General features: G+C 37.0%; 1 protein-coding gene across 3 annotated transcripts in view; it reads right to left on the reverse strand.

Annotated features, from left to right (window-relative positions):
- Window positions 1–21,374, reverse strand: part of KIF11 (kinesin family member 11) — a 51,387-nt gene that overhangs the window by 6,506 nt on the left and 23,507 nt on the right. For all 3 annotated transcript variants that reach the window (XM_077878384.1, XM_077878383.1, XM_077878386.1), the window contains exons 11-18: window positions 17,001–17,088; window positions 15,368–15,556; window positions 14,525–14,732; window positions 12,987–13,159; window positions 11,017–11,142; window positions 10,317–10,475; window positions 8,087–8,193; window positions 2,694–2,973 (exon numbers count right to left, since the gene is read on the reverse strand). In XM_077878384.1, the coding sequence (XP_077734510.1) occupies window positions 2,694–2,973; window positions 8,087–8,193; window positions 10,317–10,475; window positions 11,017–11,142; window positions 12,987–13,159; window positions 14,525–14,732; window positions 15,368–15,556; window positions 17,001–17,088 (1,330 nt within the window). The remainder of the gene's footprint in view (window positions 1–2,693; window positions 2,974–8,086; window positions 8,194–10,316; window positions 10,476–11,016; window positions 11,143–12,986; window positions 13,160–14,524; window positions 14,733–15,367; window positions 15,557–17,000; window positions 17,089–21,374) is intronic.

Consider the following 21,374-nt stretch of genomic DNA (forward strand, 5'->3'; position numbering starts at 1 on the left):
TCAAACAAGATTAATCACTACTCCTCCTCCCATAGAATTTTTTTTCCTTAGAATTATTTTAAAGCAAATGCTGTATCATTCCATTTATTTCAGCATACATCACTAAGAGTAAGAGCTTAAGACTACTCTCACATCTAAAAAATTTAACTTTGGGTTAAGTGGTTGAGTATCAGGCTTCAGCTCAGGGTGTGATCCTGGAGACCCAGGATCGAGTCCCACATTGGGCTCCCTGCATGGAGCCTGCCTCTCCCTCTGCTTGTGTCTCTGCCTCTCTCTCTCTCATGAATAAATAAATAAATAAAATATTTTTAAAAATAAAAATAAATAAATAATTTAACTTTGATTTCTTTATACCAAATGTCTAGTCAGTATGCAAACTTCACCAATTATCTCAAATGTTTTTACAATTTGTTTGAATTTATCATAGATTTGGTTGATATATATCTTACCTAGATGACTATATAATTTATCACCCAAAATGGGATACTTTTCAGAATGAAAAGCACCATTCTTAGCCAACAATTACCTCCAAACAATAGATGTAAACAAGGACTATCCCAGGCAAACTAAGATTTAAGACCTTCTGGCCTTAAATCTCTTATGATATAGTATATCTTTCCTCACACTTTTCTCCTTGAAAAGAATTTTTACTGTTGAAAAAACCAGGTATTTGCTTTGCTGGGAATCTCAAATTATGGATCTGGTCAATTGTATCTCTACACCATATTTCCATATGTTCATCTGTACTCTCTATTTTCTACAAAGTAAATAGATCCAAATGCTTGATCTAAAATCAGGTTTAATTGTTTGGCAAAAATATTTTATAGGTGGTGCTAAAAGCACTTAATGTCTGGTTATATCTCTCATGTTAAGACTAATCAGTTGGGGGACCTGGCTGGCTCAGTCAGTACAGCGTGCAGCTCTTGATCTCAGGTTTGTGAATTCTAGCCCCACGTTGGGAGTAAAGTTTACTTAAAAAAATAAAAAATATGGGCAGCCCCGGTGGCGCAGCGGTTTAGTGCCGCCTGCAGCCCAGGGTGTGATCCTGGAGACCGGGGATCGAGTCCCATGTCGGGCTCCCTGCATGGAGCCTGCTTCTCCCTCTGCCTGTGTCTCTGCCTCTCTCTCTCTCTCTCTCTCTGTGTCTCTTATGAATAAATAAATAAAATCTTAAAAAAAAAAAAAAATAAATAAAATAAAATAAAATAAAATAAAATAAAATAAAATAAAATAAAATACTAGTAGAAAAAAAAGGAAAGAAAAAAAGATGATTGAGTTTGAATGTGATCACTCTATTAACTATAAAGTTCTCCATCATGGGATCCCTGGGTGGCGCAGCGGTTTGGCGCCTGCCTTTGGCCCAGGGTGCGATCCTGGAGACCCGGGATCGAATCCCACGTCGGGCTCCCGGTGCATGGAGCCTGCTTCTCCCTCTGCCTCTCTCTCTCTTTCTCTCTCTGTGACTATCATAAATAAAACTTAAAAAAAATTAAAAAATAAAAAAAAAATAAAGTTCTCCATCAAAGGGTGAGTGGCTGGCTCAGTCAGCATTGAGCCTCTTGATCTTGGGGTCATGAGCTTAAGCCCCATTTTGGGTATACAAACTACTAAAAAATAATAATAAACTTAAAAAAATTAACAAACAAAAAAATTCTCCATCAGTTTTTCTCAAGTGGTGTAGACAGTCATGTCCACAGGGGTTATCTCACTAGGACTGCAAAATGATGACTTTCAAATTCTGTCACTTCTTTTGCATTAGCTGGGGTTCTTTTACTCATCCACTATCCTGCTAAACCAAGATAAAATTCATTCGGCAAAGACACACACATATGGATGCTCAACTATTTCCCTTTATTTGCCAGTTTTCAGAATAATACCCTGCTTCCCTAGCATGACCCAAAAGAGACCTATGAAATTTTTATAAATTCTAAACTTAATATATTTAATGTATCTTAATTATAGCAATTATTCTTTTTTTTTTTTTTTTTGCAATTATTCTTTTTGATACTCAAGTTATACCATCTTTAAACAAAGGAGTGTCATCAAGTGGGTTTCTATGTCTTTTTGATACAACTCCACTAATCTTTTTAATAGCTCCCTTACTTTCTGGTATGACAAGATCTCTAGGCTTATTTGGTATATTTCCTGTTTCAAACTTGAAATCAGCTACTTCTCAGTCCTGGTTCCTTTTGGTAAAAATGGCTTAAAATACTTATGTTCTTTTTTTTCTTTTTCTTAACTTACATGCTTTTACCTAGTTCCTGAGAATATTAGTAAAATTCTTTAATAGCACAGGAAGAAAAACCAACCCACAAAGGGCTTATGCAAGTATTAAGATCAAGCAAACTCACAACCTATCAAGTATCCTTTGAACAATCAGGACAATACCCTACATACTTAAAGCAATAACAAGTTTGAATTATATTCAAAAAACAGGGTGCCCTTAACTGAAAGAACAAGTAAAAAACCATGGATAGATACAGGACAGATCAGACACAAGTATTAAATAATTTCAAGCTCTAGGAAATGTATGTGAAATTAGATCATATACAAGCATACAATTATTATGTTAAAAATTTAATTCATTCATCATTTTAAAATATCAATTTTGAAACCAATTCTTAGCTAAGAATATTTAATTTTTTGATTATCACTATTCTATCCAAAGTAGGTTCCAATTACAAAGTTATTACCTCCAATAAGTTCTGAAGTTCTTCATCCCTTTTATTTAAGCAAGATACCCATTGTTCAGAAAAAGAAAGTGTGCTTGTGTTCAGGGCCTCACATCTCTGTTCAGTCTCTTGAGATACTACTTCAAGGTTGCTATTAAGTTTATCACAGTGTTTCATAGACTCTTCAACCAATTTTGAACCCTCTTGGTTAAAGTGTCTGAGTTCCTGTGATAAGCCATCACAATCAGCACAAAACTGTGTACCATAAGAGGTTGTTTTGCTGATTATATCCTTAGATTTCCTATAGAAAAAGATAACAACACTGTTAAAATGGAAAACTAGACTCAAAAGATACATAACTTGCCCAAGATTACACAATTTAAAAATGGCATATTTGAACCCAGGCAGGCTCCAGGGCCCATGTTTTTAATTCATCTTCTACATTGAGAATGGATGCTTTGGCCAGTGTCTTTTCACAGCAGACTGATATCATATCTGCCATTAAATACCTTTGGAAATGTCTCTTTTCTCATAAAACCTTTCCCAGCTCTCCTCCAGATAGGATGCTCTACTTTGTACCTCTAAGAGTAATGACTATACAGTTACTAAAATAAAATCTGTCCATATGTTTTATTCCTCCTACTAGAATAGATTACTTTAAGGGCATCACCTACCGCCTCTAGTCTAGTCCCTAAACTGTGCAGAATCAGTCTATCCTTCTGTTCTTAGGCAGGTTTGCCTTGCCTGTGACCTTAAATAAATCATAAAAATTATAAATATTATAAAACAAAGTCAACTATAAAACTTTCCAATAATTAAAAGACGATTATATTAGGGTGTGACAAACTATATACCTACCACACACAGTACCCTGTAATATAACCCTTATATAAAACTAAAGTCTTCTCAAGACTTTAGAGTTAAATTTTGGTGAATGAAAGTTACCCTCTATTACCACTAGATGGTACAACTGTGAGAAAACCAAATGAAGAAGTATGTTGAAAACCAAAGTTCAACTAGAGGTTAAATAGAAATGATTGAAAAAGGAAAAGAAATTCAACTGATAAGCTTAGAGACTATCAACACAAATCTAGTCCTTCAAGGAATCACAATCTAGGACTCCTGGGTGGGTCATTGGTTGAGCATCTGCCTTTGGCTCAGGTCATGATCCCAGGGTCCTGGGATAGAGTTCCGCGTCTGGCTCTCCACAGGAAGCATGCTTCTTTCTCTGCCTAGGTCTCTGTGTCTCTCATGAATAAATAAATAAAATCTTAAAAAAAAAAAAAAAAAAAAGGAATCATAATCTAGTAGGAAGATGAAATTTATTCACGAGTGACTATAATCCATGACAATAAATGCCAAAGGCAGTAAGTGGGTCTTGAACTTCAGTATACATAAACCTCACCTAGATTCCTGGGCCCTACTCCTGGCTGACACAGTCCCTGGACCACACTGAAAAACACTGGTATAGGCAATCTCAGGAAGATAGGAAAAATGCCTCCCAGAGGCCTTAAAAAGAGTATATCATAGTTCCCTTTCCACTTCAATACTATTCTCGTTTTCCCTTCAGAGATATTGAAAAAAAAAACAGAAATCCTTCAGTCTAGACACTAGGACAAAGAAGTGGGGAAACACTTTCTAGACTTAAAGTCTAGAAAGAAGAGTTGAGAATGGGGCATGATATAACGAATAGGATCAACAACAGAATTGGAAAACCAATGACAGGAGTTAGTAAAATAGATGATAGCTAGAATTCTAGAACAGCATTGTTCAATAGACTATAATATGAGCCATGTAAGTAATTAAAAAGTTTCTAGGGATCCCTGGGTGGCCCAGCGGTTTAGCACCTGCCTTTGGCCCAGGGCGCGATCCTGGAGACCCGGGATCGAATCCCACGTCAGGCTCCCGGTGCATGGAGCCTGCTTCTTCCTCTGCCTGTGTCTCTGCCTGTCTCTCTCACTGTGTGCCTATCATAAAAAAAACAAATTAATTAATTTAAAAAAATAAAAAATAAAAAGTTTCTAGTAGCAAAAAAAAAAAAAAAAAATTCTAGGGATGCCTAGGTGGCTCAGCAGTTGAGCGTCTGTCTGCCTTTGGCTCAGGGCGTGATCCTGGAGTTCTAGGATCGAGCCCCACATCGGGCTGCCTGCATGGACCCTGCTTCTCCCTCTCTGTGCCTCTCATGAATAAATAAAAATCTTGGGATCCCTGGGTGGCGCAACGGTTTGGCGCCTGCCTTTGGCCCAGGGCGCGATCCTGGAGACCCAGGACCGAATCCCATGTCAGGCTCCCAGTGCATGGAGCCTGCTTCTCCCTCTGCCTTTGTCTCTGCCTCTCTCTCTCTCTCTCTCTCTCTCTCTGTGTGACTATCATAAATAAATAAAAATTTAAAAAAATAAAATAAAATAAATAAAAATCTTAAAAAAAAAATAATTCTAGTAGCCACATTAAAAAAGAAAATAGATAAAGCAATCAGAGTACAATGTCCTGGGTTTCTATAGCATATGCAAAAGCAAAATATATGAAAACAATGCATAAGAGATGGGAAGGAGGAATTGGGACTATACTGTTATAAGGTCCTTTTAACACACATGAAACAGCAAATTACTTGAAAATGGATTAACATTATTTAAATATGCATATCATGAATCCCAGAAAAAGCTACTTGAAAAGAGAATTTAAAAGTATAAATGGGGCAGCCCCGGTGGCTCAGCGGTTTAGCGCCACCTTCAGCTTGGGGTGTGATCCTGGAGACCTGGGATAGAGTCCCGCATCAGGCTCCCTGCATGGAGCCTGCTTCTCCCTCTGCCTGGGTCTCTGCCTCTCTCTCTCTGTCATGAATAAATAAATAAAACCTAAAAAAAAAAAGTGTAAATGATAAGGGACACCTCAGTGGCTCAGTCAGTTAAGTGTCTAACTCTTGATTTCAGCTCAGGTGATGATCTCAGGGCCTGCTTAGGATTTTCTCTCTGCCTCTCCTTCTGCCCACTGCACCCCTCCACCCCCAAACTCTCTTTCTTTAAAAAAAAAAAAAAAAAAGGAAGAACAAAAAGTATAAATGAGAAATCTATGGAAGAGATAAAACGAACACAGAAAAACATTCAACTAAAATTAAGAACGTGATAAAAGGAAACAAAGCACAAAAGATGCAACAGAGGGATATCCCTGGGTGGCGCAGCGGTTTGGCGCCTGCCTTTGGCCCAGGGTGCGATCCTGGAGACCCGGGATCGAATCCCACATTGGGCTCCCGGTGCATGGAGCCTGCTTCTCCCTCTGCCTGAGTCTCTGCCTCTCCCTCTCTCTCTCTCTCTGTGACTATCATAAATAAATAAAAATTAAAAAAAAAAAAAAAAAAGATGCAACAGAGAGAAAACAGCAAAATGGTACAATTTAATCCAACTATACCAATACTTTACATGAGAATGGTCTAAACACACCAGTTAAAATTTATACACTGTTAAATGTGATGAAAAAGCAAGACCCAATTACTTGTTACCTGTAAGAAATCTACTTTAAATATAGACTTGGCCAAAAGTAAAGGGATGGAAATACATTATATGCAAATAGCAATCAAAGGAAAGCTAAGTACTTATATTAGTTTCAGACAAAGGAGACTTCAGGACACAGGAAGATTACCAGGGATAAAACGGGACATTACATGATGATAAAGTGGTCATATCAAATGTGAATGCATCTAATATGTATGCATCTAATATGTATGCATCTAATAACAGAGCATCACATATATGCAGCAAAATTGATAAAACTGATGAGAAAGAGAGAAATCTAAAATTATAATTGGAGATTTCAACACTCCTCTTAGTTATTGATAGTTATTGATAGAATAAGCAGAAACTCAGTAAGCATACAAATGACCCAAATAACACTATCAACCAATTAGACCTAATTGACCTGTACAGAAGATTTCATCTATCAAGAGCAGAATACAAATTTTTCTCATATGGGTAGCACCAAATGAAGCATATCAGAATTCAAGGGCTCTGCAAATAAAACGGTCTTTGGAACCAAAGCTGGCAAAACTGGACCAAGGCCTTCACATTAAAACTAAACAAAAGTGAATGCCTGCTAAAAAAGAACACTTAAATAGGATTCTGAATCTCCTAACACAATAATCAAAATGTTCAAGATACAATCAAAACCATTCTGGAAAATCACAACTTGAATGAGAAAAGACAACAGGGGCTAACACTTAGATAATTCAGGTTATTGGAATAACCTGTCACGGATTTTAAAGCAGCCATATAAAATGTTTCAATGAGCAATTCAAACACTTTTGGAAAAAATAAAACCATAGCAAAGAAACAGAAGAGATTAAAAAAAAGAAGGAAATGAAAATTATAAAGCTGAAAAATCCAATAACTGAAATAATGTTCACATGATGGATGAAAATTTCTACAATTGGTGACAGGCATAGCGTACAGATTCAAGAAGCTGAGCAAATCCAAACAGGATTTCCTTTAGGGAAATGTATAAGATGACACAATATAATCAAAACTTCAAAAACTAAAAGTAAAAAAAAAAGTATCTTGAAAGGAGCTACAGAAGGGATGTCTGGGTGGCTCAGCAGCTGAGCATCTGCCTTTGGCTCAGGGCATGATCCTGTACTTCCAGGATCGAGTCTCGCATTGGGCTTCCTGCATGGAGCCTGCTTCTAATCCGTCTGCCTGTGTCTCTGCCTCTCTCACTCTCTGTGTCTCTCATGAATAAATAAATAAAACCTTTAAATCAATCAATCAATCAATCAATCAATCAATCTTTAAAAAAAAGAAAGAGCTACAGAGAAATTCCAATTGTGGTGTTCTTGACAACTACAAAATTAATCATGAAGGCCAACTCAAACTGAAGGGACCCTGTACTAAATATTCTACACTGTTGAAAAAGGAAAGGTCATAAAAGACAAACACTAAGAAACTACTGCAAATTAAAGACTCAAGAGATGACAATCAAATGTAGCGTGTGATCCTAGATTAAATCCTAGAACAGGAAAAAAATCTTTTTCTTTTCCCATAAAGAGTATCAGTGAGACAACTGGCAAAACTTGAATTAGGTCTGTAATACTAGATAATAGGAGTTACCAATATTAATTTTCTAATTTAAAATAATTGTATTATGGTAATATAAGAGAGTATCCTTATTTTTAGGAAATACAAACTGAAGTATTTAGAGAAAAGTAAGCATTACGGCTGCAACCTATGCATAGCTAGTTCAGAAAAGATATCTATATACAAAATATTAGAGGGGGCAGGGAAGTGAGAAAGGGAATGAGAATGGGAAAGTAAACATAATAAAATGTTAAATGAGAAATTAGGTTGATAGTATTTGTACTGTTTGAAGCCTTAGATTCTGAAATAATTTCAGGCAGAGAAAATTAAAGAGAATTAAAAACTGCTTACTGTTGTGCATTTTCTTGGATGCTACTAAGTGGTTTCTGGATATTGTCACACTTTTCCTCCAAGGCACAGAATCGTTCTGCCCAAAGATCGATTAACTGGCAAAGTTCCTGTAAGAAAGGTGTGGGAGAGGAAGAAGTTGAAATTATCACACCTGAATTTTTCTTCTATATTGACATGAAATATTTTCCCATAGTTGAGAATTATATAAATTCTTGACATGAGGTCTTTAATTCTACTTCTCACCCACAGAGGAAAGCAGTGTAAATAATTTTTAAAAGGATAACATGTCCTAGTGTCTAGACTGAAGGATTTCTGTTTTTCTTCAATATCTCTGAAGGGAAAACTAGAATAGGATTGAAGTGGAAAGGGAACTATGATATACTCTTTTTAAGGCCTCTGGGAGGCATTTTTCTTATCTTCCTGAGATTGCCTATACCAGTGTTTTTCAGTGTGGTTCAGGGACCGTGTCAGCCAGGAGTAGGGCCCAGGAATCTAGGTGAGGTTTATGTATACTGAAGTTCAAGACCCACTTACTGCCTTTGGCATTTATTGTCATGGATTATGTTAGGGAAACAAATACTCTTAATTCAAAGTTGCTTTAACTCTTGCCTAAAAATCTTGGGATGTGTTTCCTTTCTCCTTTTAGGTGACATGGATATGAATTCCCCTCTCCTTACTTCCAAAGAAAAAGAAAGTTTTATTACTCACTAAATTATGTCAATTGTTTTATTGACCAAAGAGTTTTGTCATGTAGTAATTAGCCTCATTTAATAAAACTGTGCACATTCATTACTCAGGCCTTAGGAATACCAGTTCTTTTCTATACATCTGATCTTTACAGATTACGATTTCCCTGGTTTGGAGGTTTGGTTTTAGTTTAAAACCTCATGCACAGAGAAAAAGCTTACATGGAAGAGGAAGGAAAGTCATGAATTACATTTACAATCAATCAATAAAAATTATGAATTGTATTAACTGTGGTGCCTCAGTGGCTCAGTTAAGTGTCCAACTCCTGATTCTGGCTCTGGTCATGATCTCAGGGTTATGAGTTTAAACTCCATGTCAGGCTCTGCACTCAGAGTCTGCTTGAGATTTTCTGCCTCTCACTTCCCCTCTGTCCCTCTCCCAGCTCACGCGCTCTCTCTCTAAAATAAATTTTAAAAATCTTAAAAAAAAAAAAAAAAAAAAAAGGGCAGCCCCGGAGGCCCAGCGGTTTAGTGCCTGCCACCTTCAGCCCGGGCTGTGATCCTGGAGACCCCGGATTGAGTCCCGTGTCGGGCTCCCCGCATGGAGCCTGCTTCTCCCTCTGCCTGTATCTCTATCTCTCCGTCTGTCATGAATAAATAAGTAAATCTTAAAAAAAAAAAAAAAAAAAAAAAAGATAAGGGTAGCTCAGGAGTTGAGCATCTGCCTTTGGCTCAGGACATGATCCTAGGGTCCTAGGATCGAGTCCCACATTGGGCTCTCTGCAAGGAGCCTGCTTCTCCCTCTGCCTATGTCTCTGCTTCTTTGTGTCTCTCATGAATGAATAAATAAAATCTTAAAATAAATAAATAAAAATTTATAAACAAATAAAGACAAGGCCATTCTTTTATCACATCAAGATGAAAGATGAAGCTAGAGAGTGCAACTGGAAGAAAATAGTTATAACATTTACAATGAGCCCATATCTACAGTATAGCTTGATACAATGTTTTTTCCCTAGGGTTACATGTATAGTTATTCTCTTTCATAAACTATGTCCTGATATCTTACTATTTCTGTCTCTTTGATGTCAGACATTTGAATTATAGCAAATTAATACAATTTTTTTTTTTTTTGAGAGAGAGAGAGCTAGAGAGTACAAACTAATTGGGGTGGGGGTAGGGCAGAAGGAGAAGGGGAGAATCTTAAGCAGGCTCCACACTGGGCTCCATGCAGGGATGGAGTCTGGGATCTCCTGACTCTGAGATCATGACCTGAGCTGAAACCAAAAGTCCCCCCCCCCTCATGTTTGTCTTATACTGCTTTAGCATATGGGGTTCTAAATGTAGCAAATCCTAAAATATTAACTGGTCAAGAAAACTATTTTTAATTATTTTGTATTAATTATTGTTATAAGGAAGAGTGGCTATGGTATTTTAAATTATCTAAATTAGTTCAACAACATTCAGATTACATAACAGGAATTATCAAGTTAAAGATCATAAAACTTCCTTTTTACACTCCCCGAATCACCTAAATGAGATACCTGTGAATGGATTTTTTTTGTTCTCTTCAGGTCTTCAGTTAAGTTTTCACATAGCTTCTGTGATTCAGCCAAGGAAGAAACAGTTTTCTCTTGTAGTTCATGTAGATTGTTACACAGTGTACTGAGAAAGCCATCCATTTCCTTTTTCTTATCTTCTATCTTTGAAGGAAAAAGTTTAATTTAAAAAATTTAGTTTATTTTTAATACATACAGAATAGAACACATACAAACTAGAAAACAGTATCCAGAGGGAAAAAAAAGTCTTCCCTCTCCAGCCCATGGAACCCAATGCCACGCTCACCTCTGAGAGATGATTGCTATCATTTTTAAATACTTTCAGAGATATTTCATGCACATTTAGGCAGATGTGCATGCAAATGCATGTATACATGAATATGCATATCTTCTTCACCCACCCATGGTAGCATGCTATAGGTGCTACTATGCAAACAAACACCCTCCCATGGTAGCATGCTATAGGTGCTACTATGTAAACAAACATTTATCTTAAAGATCATTCTTTTTTCTTAGCCATGATTCTGTCGATCACATCAATGGCAGCAAGCATGCTATCTCCTCCCTCCTCCAAATTCCAACTCACAGCCCATGACTTTTGCATGTATAATGTGTGGCCACAGACAGAATTTCTTTCTTAAACAACTATTTCATTTTGAGAAATTAAGAACATAACATTTGTTACCTTACTAGCCACTGTCAATGAAGTCTTGAAAATATGCTTTAGTTGACTGTTGATTTTCAGTATAGACACCACAGTGGGGGATAAAACCGTTTCCAGTGAAGTTAGAAGATCAGTCTTAAGTACATCCTAGTTAAAAAGAATATTTTCATTTCCATAAACCTAACTCTTTACATGATAGTATCTCAAATACTTTGTTAACACGTGCATAGTGAAATTCTGTTTCCATTCTCTAATCTTGATAGCCTATAGAGCCTTTTTGTTTCTAGGGTTTATATTCATCATAAATTACTTAATCCCACCTATAGTAATTAAGAAAATGGTCATGTAGCATACGATAGATTAACAATCTAATGCAACAGAAGTCAAAGGAATTCAGAAGAGGGGAAAATCATTTGATAAGATTTCAGCATTGCAAATAAAGAGAATTTTTAAAGAAGCTGTACAAGTATAATTTAACAAAATAAATGTCAAACAAGTTTAGGTTACTAGTCAAAAAGGCTGAGACCAAATAGCCTTCAAAGGTAGGCTTTGAGCTGGAGGTATTTAACTTTGAAGACCTGGTGACTTCTAGCCCATGGTATCTGAAGAACTTGTCATGGTTCTTCTGTCAAGGTATATATGAAGTTGAAAATACAGATTAGGATTTTTTTTTCTTAGATTGGTAATTTTTACAAGAAGAGAAAAAACTCTGACCTAAATTCCCTTCACTCAGGCAAGGTGAGGAACTCTAATAGGCAAGGTGAGGAACTACTCAATTAGTGAACAGTGAAATAAAAAGGCTATTTTCTTTTGGAAAGAAAAGCTATCATTATTTAAACTCATTCTATGGGAACAGTAGTCATCTGTTTTGACTCCAGCAGAGTTTACAAGGTGGTAAAGAACTTGGTAGGAAGACATCAATAAATATAGTCTTGCATTTAGTGCATGAATCAATTTCCTAAAAATTAGTACCAACTGAGCATCTATTAACTTTGTCAAACTTGGGTGACTGAAGAAATCTATCAGTGTCATATAAGCACTGAATCCAGATGGTGTCAATGAACATTTGTAGTTATTTACTTGGAAAGTGTTCAACAAATATTGTTCGACTCAAAAGGGGAGGCAGAGAGCTGACACAAAGAAGAAAACCAAGTAAGTGATGTGGCCAAGAACTTTCTAGGCAAATCTTAAAACTACAAAATAATTATTCAAATCAGTTATGAAGGAGTAATGAGAGGAGTGTCTTCTATAGAACTATGAAAAAGAGCCTTACAGTTAAGACCACAGCTCTGACTCCATAAGAATTCTCGCAATTCTTTTCTTGAAATTTTCTATATTACTATAGTTTTAAAAATTAACCATCTACTACCCCCTCTGATTGGGTCAGCTGTAACATCAGCATAATCATTCCAGAACCCTTTGAGGAAAGGATGATTTACCAACTTCCGAGCCAACTAACAACTCATGGGTTCCCTGAATTTATCTGGCGCTAAACCTGCCCTTTCAAGTTATTAGGCTTTGTAACTCCTGCTCTTAATGTTACAAGATACAAGTGAAAAAAGTTGCAAAGGTTGGTTATATGCATTTGGAAATTAATCTTTCTGGGAGGAAAAAAACAGTGGAGAGATTTGTTTAAAAATATAAATCTAGGGGCACCTGGTTGGCTCAGTGGTTGAGTGCCTGCCTTTGGCTCAGGTTGTGATCCCCAGGGTCCTGGGATTGAGTCCTGCATCAGGCTCCCAGTAGCAAACCTGCTTCTACCTTTGCCTGTGTCTCTGACTCTGTCTTTTATGAATAATAAATAAAACCTTTAAAAAAAAACCTTTTTATACTACCTAAAAAAAAAGTATATAAACAAATATAATGTTTATATACTCCTAAAATGTTTATCACCATGTCTGTAAAGCTTAAGATGAAAGAAGAGCAGTTAATACTATTTTTGAAGACTTAGCAAAGTAACACTTCAAAAATACTTTAAGAGATTTACTAACAATCAGTGTCTGAAGTATAATTTTACTTTCTGCTGCAAATGATTGTTCTTTTAATATCATATCAGAAATCTGAGAAACACGTATAGACACATTTTCTGGAACAGATGTGAGAGATCCAAGTGCTGTTGTAGTAATTGTGTCTAATGCAGAGACACTGGAAGACAGCAGGTTACCTATACCAAAAAGAAAAAAAAAAGATATAAACTTTGACATAAATATATTAATATAGTTAGAAGTACTTTAAAGAGATTGAGGAAATTATATCCTGTGGAGATTTTAATAAAAAATAAACTTAAAATAATTGGCTCATTACATAAGCTAAGAAAATATATATATATATACATTTTCTTTTTAATATTTAAAGATCTTATTTATTTATTCATGAGAGACACAGAGAGAGAGCGGCAGAGAGGCAGAGGGAGAAGCAGGCTCCATGCAGGGAGCCCGACTTGGGACTCGATCCTGGGGCTCCAGGATCACACCCTGGGCTGCAGGTGGCACCAATCCGCTGCACCACTGGGGCTGCCGCTAAGAAATATTTCAAATGGGGCAGCCCCGGTGGCGCAGCGGTTTAGTGCCGCCTGCAGCCCGGGGCGTGATCCTGGAGACCCTGGATCGAGTCCCACGTCAGCCTCTCTGCATGGAGCCTGCTTCTCCCTCTGCCTGTGTCTCTGCCTCTCATTCTCTCTCTGTGTCTCTATGAATAAATAAATAAAATCTTTAAAAAAGAAAAAAAAGAAATATTTCAAATGGAAATTATACATGTTCTAGAGTCTCCTGCAAGCACCTGACATTATTTGTCAGTGTATAAGACCCATCACTATAGTTCATGGTAAGCAAGAATTATTTATTTATTTTTTTAAACAAGAATTATTTATTCTGATCCCTAGCTACAGGTAATCACGGTATTATGGTAGGTAAAAGAGGTTATAAACTCAATAAACGAAACTTAGAGTGGTTGGCTTAGAGCAGCTAGACTCTAGGTGATTTTTACAAATTTTTACATTTCTGTATCTTACAAATTTTCTATAATGAAGATAACACTTTCATATTAAAAAACTAACACTTGGGCAGCCCCGGTGGCACAGAGGTTTAGCACCGCCTGCAGCCCAGGGCGTGATCCTGGAGACCCTGGATCGAGTCCGTCAGGCTCTCTGTATGATGCCGGCTTCTTCCTCTGCCTGTGTCTCTGCCTCTCTCTCTCTCTCTCTCTCTCTCTCTGTCTCTATGAATAAATAAATAAAATCTTTTTAAAAAAAAAAAAAACTAACACTTAAGAGTTTTTTCCCCGAAATGAAGATACCAACAATGGGTATGGTTAAAGCTTACTTTATAGAAAACAGAAAAAACAAAACACCCTCAATCCAACTAAGATTTGTTTTAATTCAAAGGCTGTAAAAGCATTGATCCCTAGTCTGAACAGAGTTGTGTGCAGAAGGGACTAGTGACATGGTTCCTGAGTTAAGATATTAAATCATCAAAATTAGTCTCACACTAATAAGACAAAGACTAGAATAATTAGAGATACTTGAACTTACCAAACAAAGTCTTGTGAACCTCTAGCATGGCCTTCTGTTTTGAGCTGCTATCCTTAATTAATTCTTCCATATTACTAAAGAGACTATTTAGGTTTTTGCCAAAAATATCCTGAGCTTCTGCATTGTGCTGATCAATTGCCTTCTTACGATCCAGTTTGGAATGGAGACCAGACACATCTTTTGTAGTTTCTTCAACTGTGGTAAGCAACTATGTATGATTTAAAAATATATATATTGATAAAATAGATTATGACAAAAGCAGTCTAATGAAAATATCTGTGCTACCTAAGGATTTCTCCTGATGAACACTAGTAAGTTTTAGACATTGTGTCAGAACACATTTTCAACTCATGCTAATTTATCTGGTTGCCCAGTAATTTCCCCTCATCTAACAATCTAGATAAGGAAAAGGGATTTTTGCCAACCTAACAGAGTAATTATGCTTCCTCACAACTTTTTCTATTATGTGTTACTGTTTCCTCTAACATGGACCTAATAAACAATTCTTTCAACGTCTCCCATCATTAGAAGGCACTCAATTCTTTATGACTGATTAGTTACAATCATGACCAAAGGGGAAAGTATTGTATCCTTATTTTAAATGTCCCCAAAGTACATTAAAATCATCTTCTATTTACAAAATTTCAGGAATGGTTTTTTCTTAAGTCGAAAACTCTGGCAAGGAAAATTCAGATGAAATAGTAAAGTAATGTTCCTTAAACTGACAGAAATAACATTTGGTGTGAATAAATAGAATCTCACAATTAATGCTTAAGCAAAGAAACTTACTTTTACCAATTTATAATTTTTTAATGCAAGTACAAATCAAAATAAAAGACAAACCCTGCTGGCAGCATCATGAAGTTTCTCTTCAGTAATTTCCAAAGCTGATGTAATATACTCTTCTTCAACAAGCTGTAATTTAGTTTCTTGTAAATGTTTTTGAGTGGTTTTAAGTTCCTGTGTCTTATTTTGCAGGTCAGATTTACACTGGTCAAGTTCATTTTTACTGTCCATAAACAACTCTGTAACCTAAATATAACATATTTAACATTTTTTTTTTAAGAATTACAAAATGCTGAACTGCTTGGTGAAACATCTGGCTAGTTCATGATATAACAGAAGAATTAAACAAATTATTTCCCCACAGAAGTTCTAACAAGTTACCATGGAGATTAGCACATTTTATATGGTATCTGGTCTCTTCCTGTAAATTCATTAAAAACTTTGAAATTGGGATCCCTGGGTGGCGCAGCAGTTTAGCGCCTGCCTTTGGCCCAGGGCGCGATCCTGGAGACCAGGGATCGAATCCCACATCGGGCTCCCGGTGCATGGAGCCTGCTTCTCCCTCTGCCTGTGTCTCTGCCTCTGTCTCTCTCTCACTGTGTGCCTATCATTAATAAGTAAAATAAAATAAAAAAAATTAAAAAAAAAAAACCTTTGAAATTAAATAACAGGTATACTGTGGTGGTATTAGTTCTTCAGGTTCCTTTCAACATTGACACTGTGAGGGTGGCACAGAAAGGTCACATCTCTCCACCTTAGTTATTCAACATCTAGTTTCTCCTAACATCTACATTCTCTCATCTGATAAACACAGTAATGAAAATGTCTCAGCATCCATTATTTAGCTTTAACAACAAAACGGCACAATTCAGTTAATTTCTTATAATGTTGCCTTAATATAAATGTCAAAATAGACAGTTTCTTCATCATTGACTACAGTAAAATTATGATACAACTTAATTTTAGTATAAGAGTCAGCAAGAAAAAAAAAAATCTTAAAGAAAAAATATTGGGGGATGCCTGGCAGGCTCAGTTGGTAGAGCATGTGACTCTTGATCTCAGGGTTGTGAGTTCGAGCCCCATGTTGGGCAGGAAGCCTATTAAAAAAAAAAGTGGCTTATCTGAACTGAGATATACAGATGAAGCACACATAGGATTTCAAAGATTTAGTACAAATTAAAAGAACGTTAAAAAGGGGTGGGGTGGGGTGGAGTGGTGGTGGTACCTGGCTGGCTCAGTCAGTAGAGCATAAGAGTCTCGATCTTAGGGTTTTGGGGATGTTAAGTTCAAGTGCCACACTGGATATAGACATTACTTAAAAATAAAAAATCTTGGGATCCCTGGGTGGCGCAGCGGTTTGGCGCCTGCCTCTGGCCCAGGGCGCGATCCTGGAGACCCGGGATTGAATCCCACGTCGGGCTCCCGGTGCATGGAGCCTGCTTCTCTCTCTGCCTGTGTCTCTGCCTCTCTCTCTCTCTCTGTGTGACTATCATAAATAAATTAAAAACTAATAATAATAATAATAATAAAAAAATCTTTAGGGGCACCTGGCTGGCTTAATCAGTGGAGCATGCAACTCTGGATCTCGATTTTGTAAACTTAAGCCCCATGTTGGGTGTAAAGCTTACTTAAAAATAATAAAACCTTTAAAAAATTAAAAAATAAAAATAAAAAATCTTAAAATGCTTACCCTACTTAGCTCCTCCTCAACGGCACCAATTTTTTCAATCAATTCTACAATCTGTTCTTCTTGAACAGTTAGTTTTCCACTCATGGCTCTAAAATAATATAAGTTTAACAGTTAATATTTTTCCTAATACCTTTAAAATGTATTCTAACGTAATGTGGCAGTTACACGTCCTCTACCATTTATCACTACAATAATCATGCCTAAGTGTCAAAAGCAATACATACAAACTACAAAACATGAATGTATTCCTTGTCCTTGTTTTATAAACAGGCTGTTCTTGCGACCTCCATTTTGAAACTGAGAATCCCTACCAATGAGGGAAAAAATCATGTATATATATAAAATTTGTGGGATCCCTGGGTGGCGCAGCGGTTTGGCGCCTGCCTTTGGCCCAGGGCGCGATCCTGGAGACCCGGGATCGAATCCCACATCAGGCTCCCGGTGCATGGAGCCTGCTTCTCCTTCTGCCTGTGTCTCTGCCTCTCTCTCTCTCTGTGACTATCATAAATAAATAAAAATTAAAAAATATATTAAAAAAATAAAATAAAATAAAATTTGTGAAGGTACAAAGCTGACAAAGGACTATAACTCATATAAAGTAGAGATGGGGGTGGACACAACTTAATTCCTGCTATCAGGAATATGGAGAACAAACCCACAGAATCTAGGAAAGGCTTGGGACTTGAAGGCATCAAGTGTCATAGGAGGAAGGGATGAGATAAGGGGCTAAAAACTAGAAAAGTTAAAGTATATATACAAAGCAATTATACTTCCTGCTCCCTGCATACATACCCCAATATACACCTCAACACATTCCACCATCATACCACCACAAAAATCTTCATGAGCTCAAAGGATTATCCTCTAGAACACAGTTCTGCAGCTCAGTACTACTGGTCCACTTTAGATAATTCTGGCCCACTTTAATGGATCTCTGATTGGGATGCCTGGATGGCTCAGGGGTTGAGCATTTGCCTTTGGCTCAGGGTATGATCCCGGAATCCTAGGATGGAGCCTTCATCAGGCTCCCTGCATGGAGATTGCTTCTCTCTCTGCCTATGTCTCTGCCTCTCTATCTCTCATGAATAAATAAATAAATAATCTTTAAAAATAAATAAATAAATAAAATAATGGATCTCTGATTTCTTTAGCATTAGCAAGTTCCCAAAGTATGTACTATCTTTTGTAGTCTAGTGCCTTCATAACCAACAATTTTCTATTTCACACTATGCTTAAATGACAAAGATACTTTTGTGAATGCAAATTTCCTCAAATTACTAGAGATACTGGTGATTAAAGAAAAAGCTAGAACTGAAGTATAAAAGGATAGTTAATTCTGACAGTCTTCCCATGAACTATATTAGTTCTTTCCTGGAAATAGCTCTTTAATATAGAATGAGATTTCTGAAATTCTCTTTAATATAGAATGAGATATCTGAAATGCTTTTCTTATATTGAATGTGTAAAAGGTAATGCAACATTGTTATTTCATGGATGATACAGTTTTGATGAAATTTTAAAAGGTCTATGAAGCTTGGAGTAAATAAAGCATTATCTCGTTTTAAATGTTGGCTGTAGCTTTCCTAATCCTTCTCTTACAGTGTAATAATTCCAAAAGTGTTTCACTAAGAACTCTCAGATTATGCCTCATGTTTATGAAGAGCAAACAAGGTCAAGATACCTGGGTGGCTCAGTGGCCAAGCATCTGCCTGTGGCTCAGGGCATGATCCTGGGTCTGGGGGTTGAATCCCACATCAGGCTCCTTCCGGGGAGCCTACTTCTCCCTCTGGGGAGCCTACTTCTCCCTCTGCCTATGTCACTGCCTTGCTGTGTCTCTCATGAATAAACAAAATCTTAAAAAAAAAAAAAAAAGAACAAATATTGTCTTTTTAATCATGGGATTGACAAATTAAAATTTATTATTTATTTATAACTTTATAAATTTTATTTTCTTTTTTTTTTAATTCACAGAGACACACAGAGAGAGAAAGAAAGAGAGAGAGAGAGAGAGAGAGAGAGAGAGGCAGAGACACAGGTAGAGGGAGAAGCAGGCACCATGCAGAGAGCCTGACGTGGGACTTGATCCTGGGTCTCCAGGATCACGCCCTAGGCTGCAGGCGGTGCTAAACCACTGCGCCACCAGAGCTGCCCAACTTTACAAATTTTCTTAATATAAAATACATCGCTGAGTGAAGTCAGTCAGTCGGAGAAGGACAAACATTATATGTTCTCATTCATTTGGGGAATATAAATAACAGTGAAAGGGAATATAAGGGAAGGGAGAAGAAATGTGTGGGAAATATCAGAAAGGGAGACAGAACGTAAAGACTGCTAACTCTGGGAAACGAACTAGGGGTGGTAGAAGGGGAGGAGGGCGGGGGGTGGGAGTGAATGGGTGACGGGCACTGGGGGTTATTCTGTATGTTAGTAAATTGAACACCAATAAAAAATAAGTTAAAAAAAATCTAAAATACATCAAAGCAATAGTCAACAGAAGGTAAGAAAATAAGATAATCAGTCCCTAATGTCCAATATTTGACAACAGCAGAAGATACTACTACATTAGCAAATCATAGTACAAAAACACTTGTTCACTCTTTCACTGATTGCCTACTAAGCACCCAATTCCTTTGGGTAATGTGGGGGAAATCCACATTTCCTTTGGGAAATGACTCCCTCCTGACTGTAGAAGCCAAGCTGTGTGGAGGGAATCGGACTCCATCCCCAGATCCAGGAACTAAGCTTGACTGGCTCAAGACAATCAGGGAAATTTGACTCCTTTTAAGTTATTGGTTCATATATGGCACAGCTCAGACCTAATCTAATCAATAAGTAATGTTCCCCCCAGGTTTTATGGTTAAAGGACAGGCAGCCTCTCACCTACTACTGTATGTGGATGAGAGTAGTTGCTCTGCTGCTGACCATCATGACCTGAGCTGAAGGCAGATGCTTAACTGACTGAACTACCCAGGTGCCCCAAGAAAATGAGTTTAAATAAATGACTTATCTATTATCAGAATGATCACGTAATTTTTTAAAAGATTTTATTTATTTATTCATGAGAGATAGAGAGAGAGAGAGAGAAAGAGAGGCAAAGACATAGGCAGATGAAGAAAGAAGCAGGCTCCCTGCGGGGAACCCGATACAGGACTCGATCCCAGGACTCTGGGGTCATGCCCTGAGCCGAAGGAAGACTCTCAACCACTGAGCCATCCAGGCATCCCAGAACGATCATGTAATGTAAAAATACATGTATCGCCTGTAAAAAAAGTCGCATAAAAGATGATGCCAAAATGCTCTTCATTATTATCAATTAGTTCTAAATACCTTTTATCATTAATTTTTTTTTCTTAAAGATTTATTTATTTATTTATGATAGACAGAGAGAGAGAGGCAGAGATACAGGCAGAGGGATAAGCAGGCTCCATGCCGGGAGTCTGATGTGGGACTCGATCCCAGGACTCCAGGATTGCGCCCTGGACCAAAGGCAGGCACTAAACCGCTGAGCCACCCAGGGATCCCTCATTAATTTTTAAAAAATGCCCTGTGAGGGCACCTGGATGGCTCAGTCAGTTAAGCACATGCCTTTGGCTCAGTTCATGAACTCAGGGTCCTGGGATGAAGTCCCACATAGACCTCCCCTTCTCCCTCTTCCTCTACGCACCCCCTCACTCTTGCTGTCTCTCTCTCAAATAAATAAATAAAATCTTTAAAAAAATAAAATGCACTGTGAAAGTCACTCTCCTTAATGCCTTCAAGAATAAATGCAAGCAGGAATTTTCAACTTAAAATTCTTGGCATCCCACTCACCTTCGGACCCTTGTTCAATCTGTTGTTATTGTTTCTACATAAAACTTCAGTAGATTTCCTTTGAATAAACTACTCCAGAGCTTTAAAAAGTGAACAAATTAGTGGTTGCCAAAGGTTAGGTACCACTAGGGAAGAAGGATGAGTATGACTACAAAGGGGCAGCAAGAGGGAGATCTTTGTAATGGTAGGATAGTCCTGTATCTTAATTGTAGAACTACACCAATCCACAAATGAGACAAAATGGCATCCAATTATATATGCACATTGTACCAATGTTAATTTCCCAGTTTTGATGTTATACTAAAGTTATGCAAGAGGTAATGAATGGGAAAAACAAGTGAAAAATTGTGAGACCTCTCTGTGCTTTTCTCACAACTTCATATGAATCTATCATTATTTAAAAATTAAAGCTATATAAAATTTTTTTAACTATTTGGTAACTACTTATTCATGTTAAAAGAAAAAGAAGCACTTATAGGAAGCACTAGATATAAAGATTTTAGTTATTGTCACATAAGTAAATTTTACTTCAAACACCTTACCAAAAAATGATTATTTTTGGAA

The sequence above is a fragment of the Canis aureus genome, chromosome 29 (genome assembly GCF_053574225.1).
Source record: "Canis aureus isolate CA01 chromosome 29, VMU_Caureus_v.1.0, whole genome shotgun sequence".
NCBI classification, from domain to species: domain Eukaryota; kingdom Metazoa; phylum Chordata; class Mammalia; order Carnivora; family Canidae; genus Canis; species Canis aureus.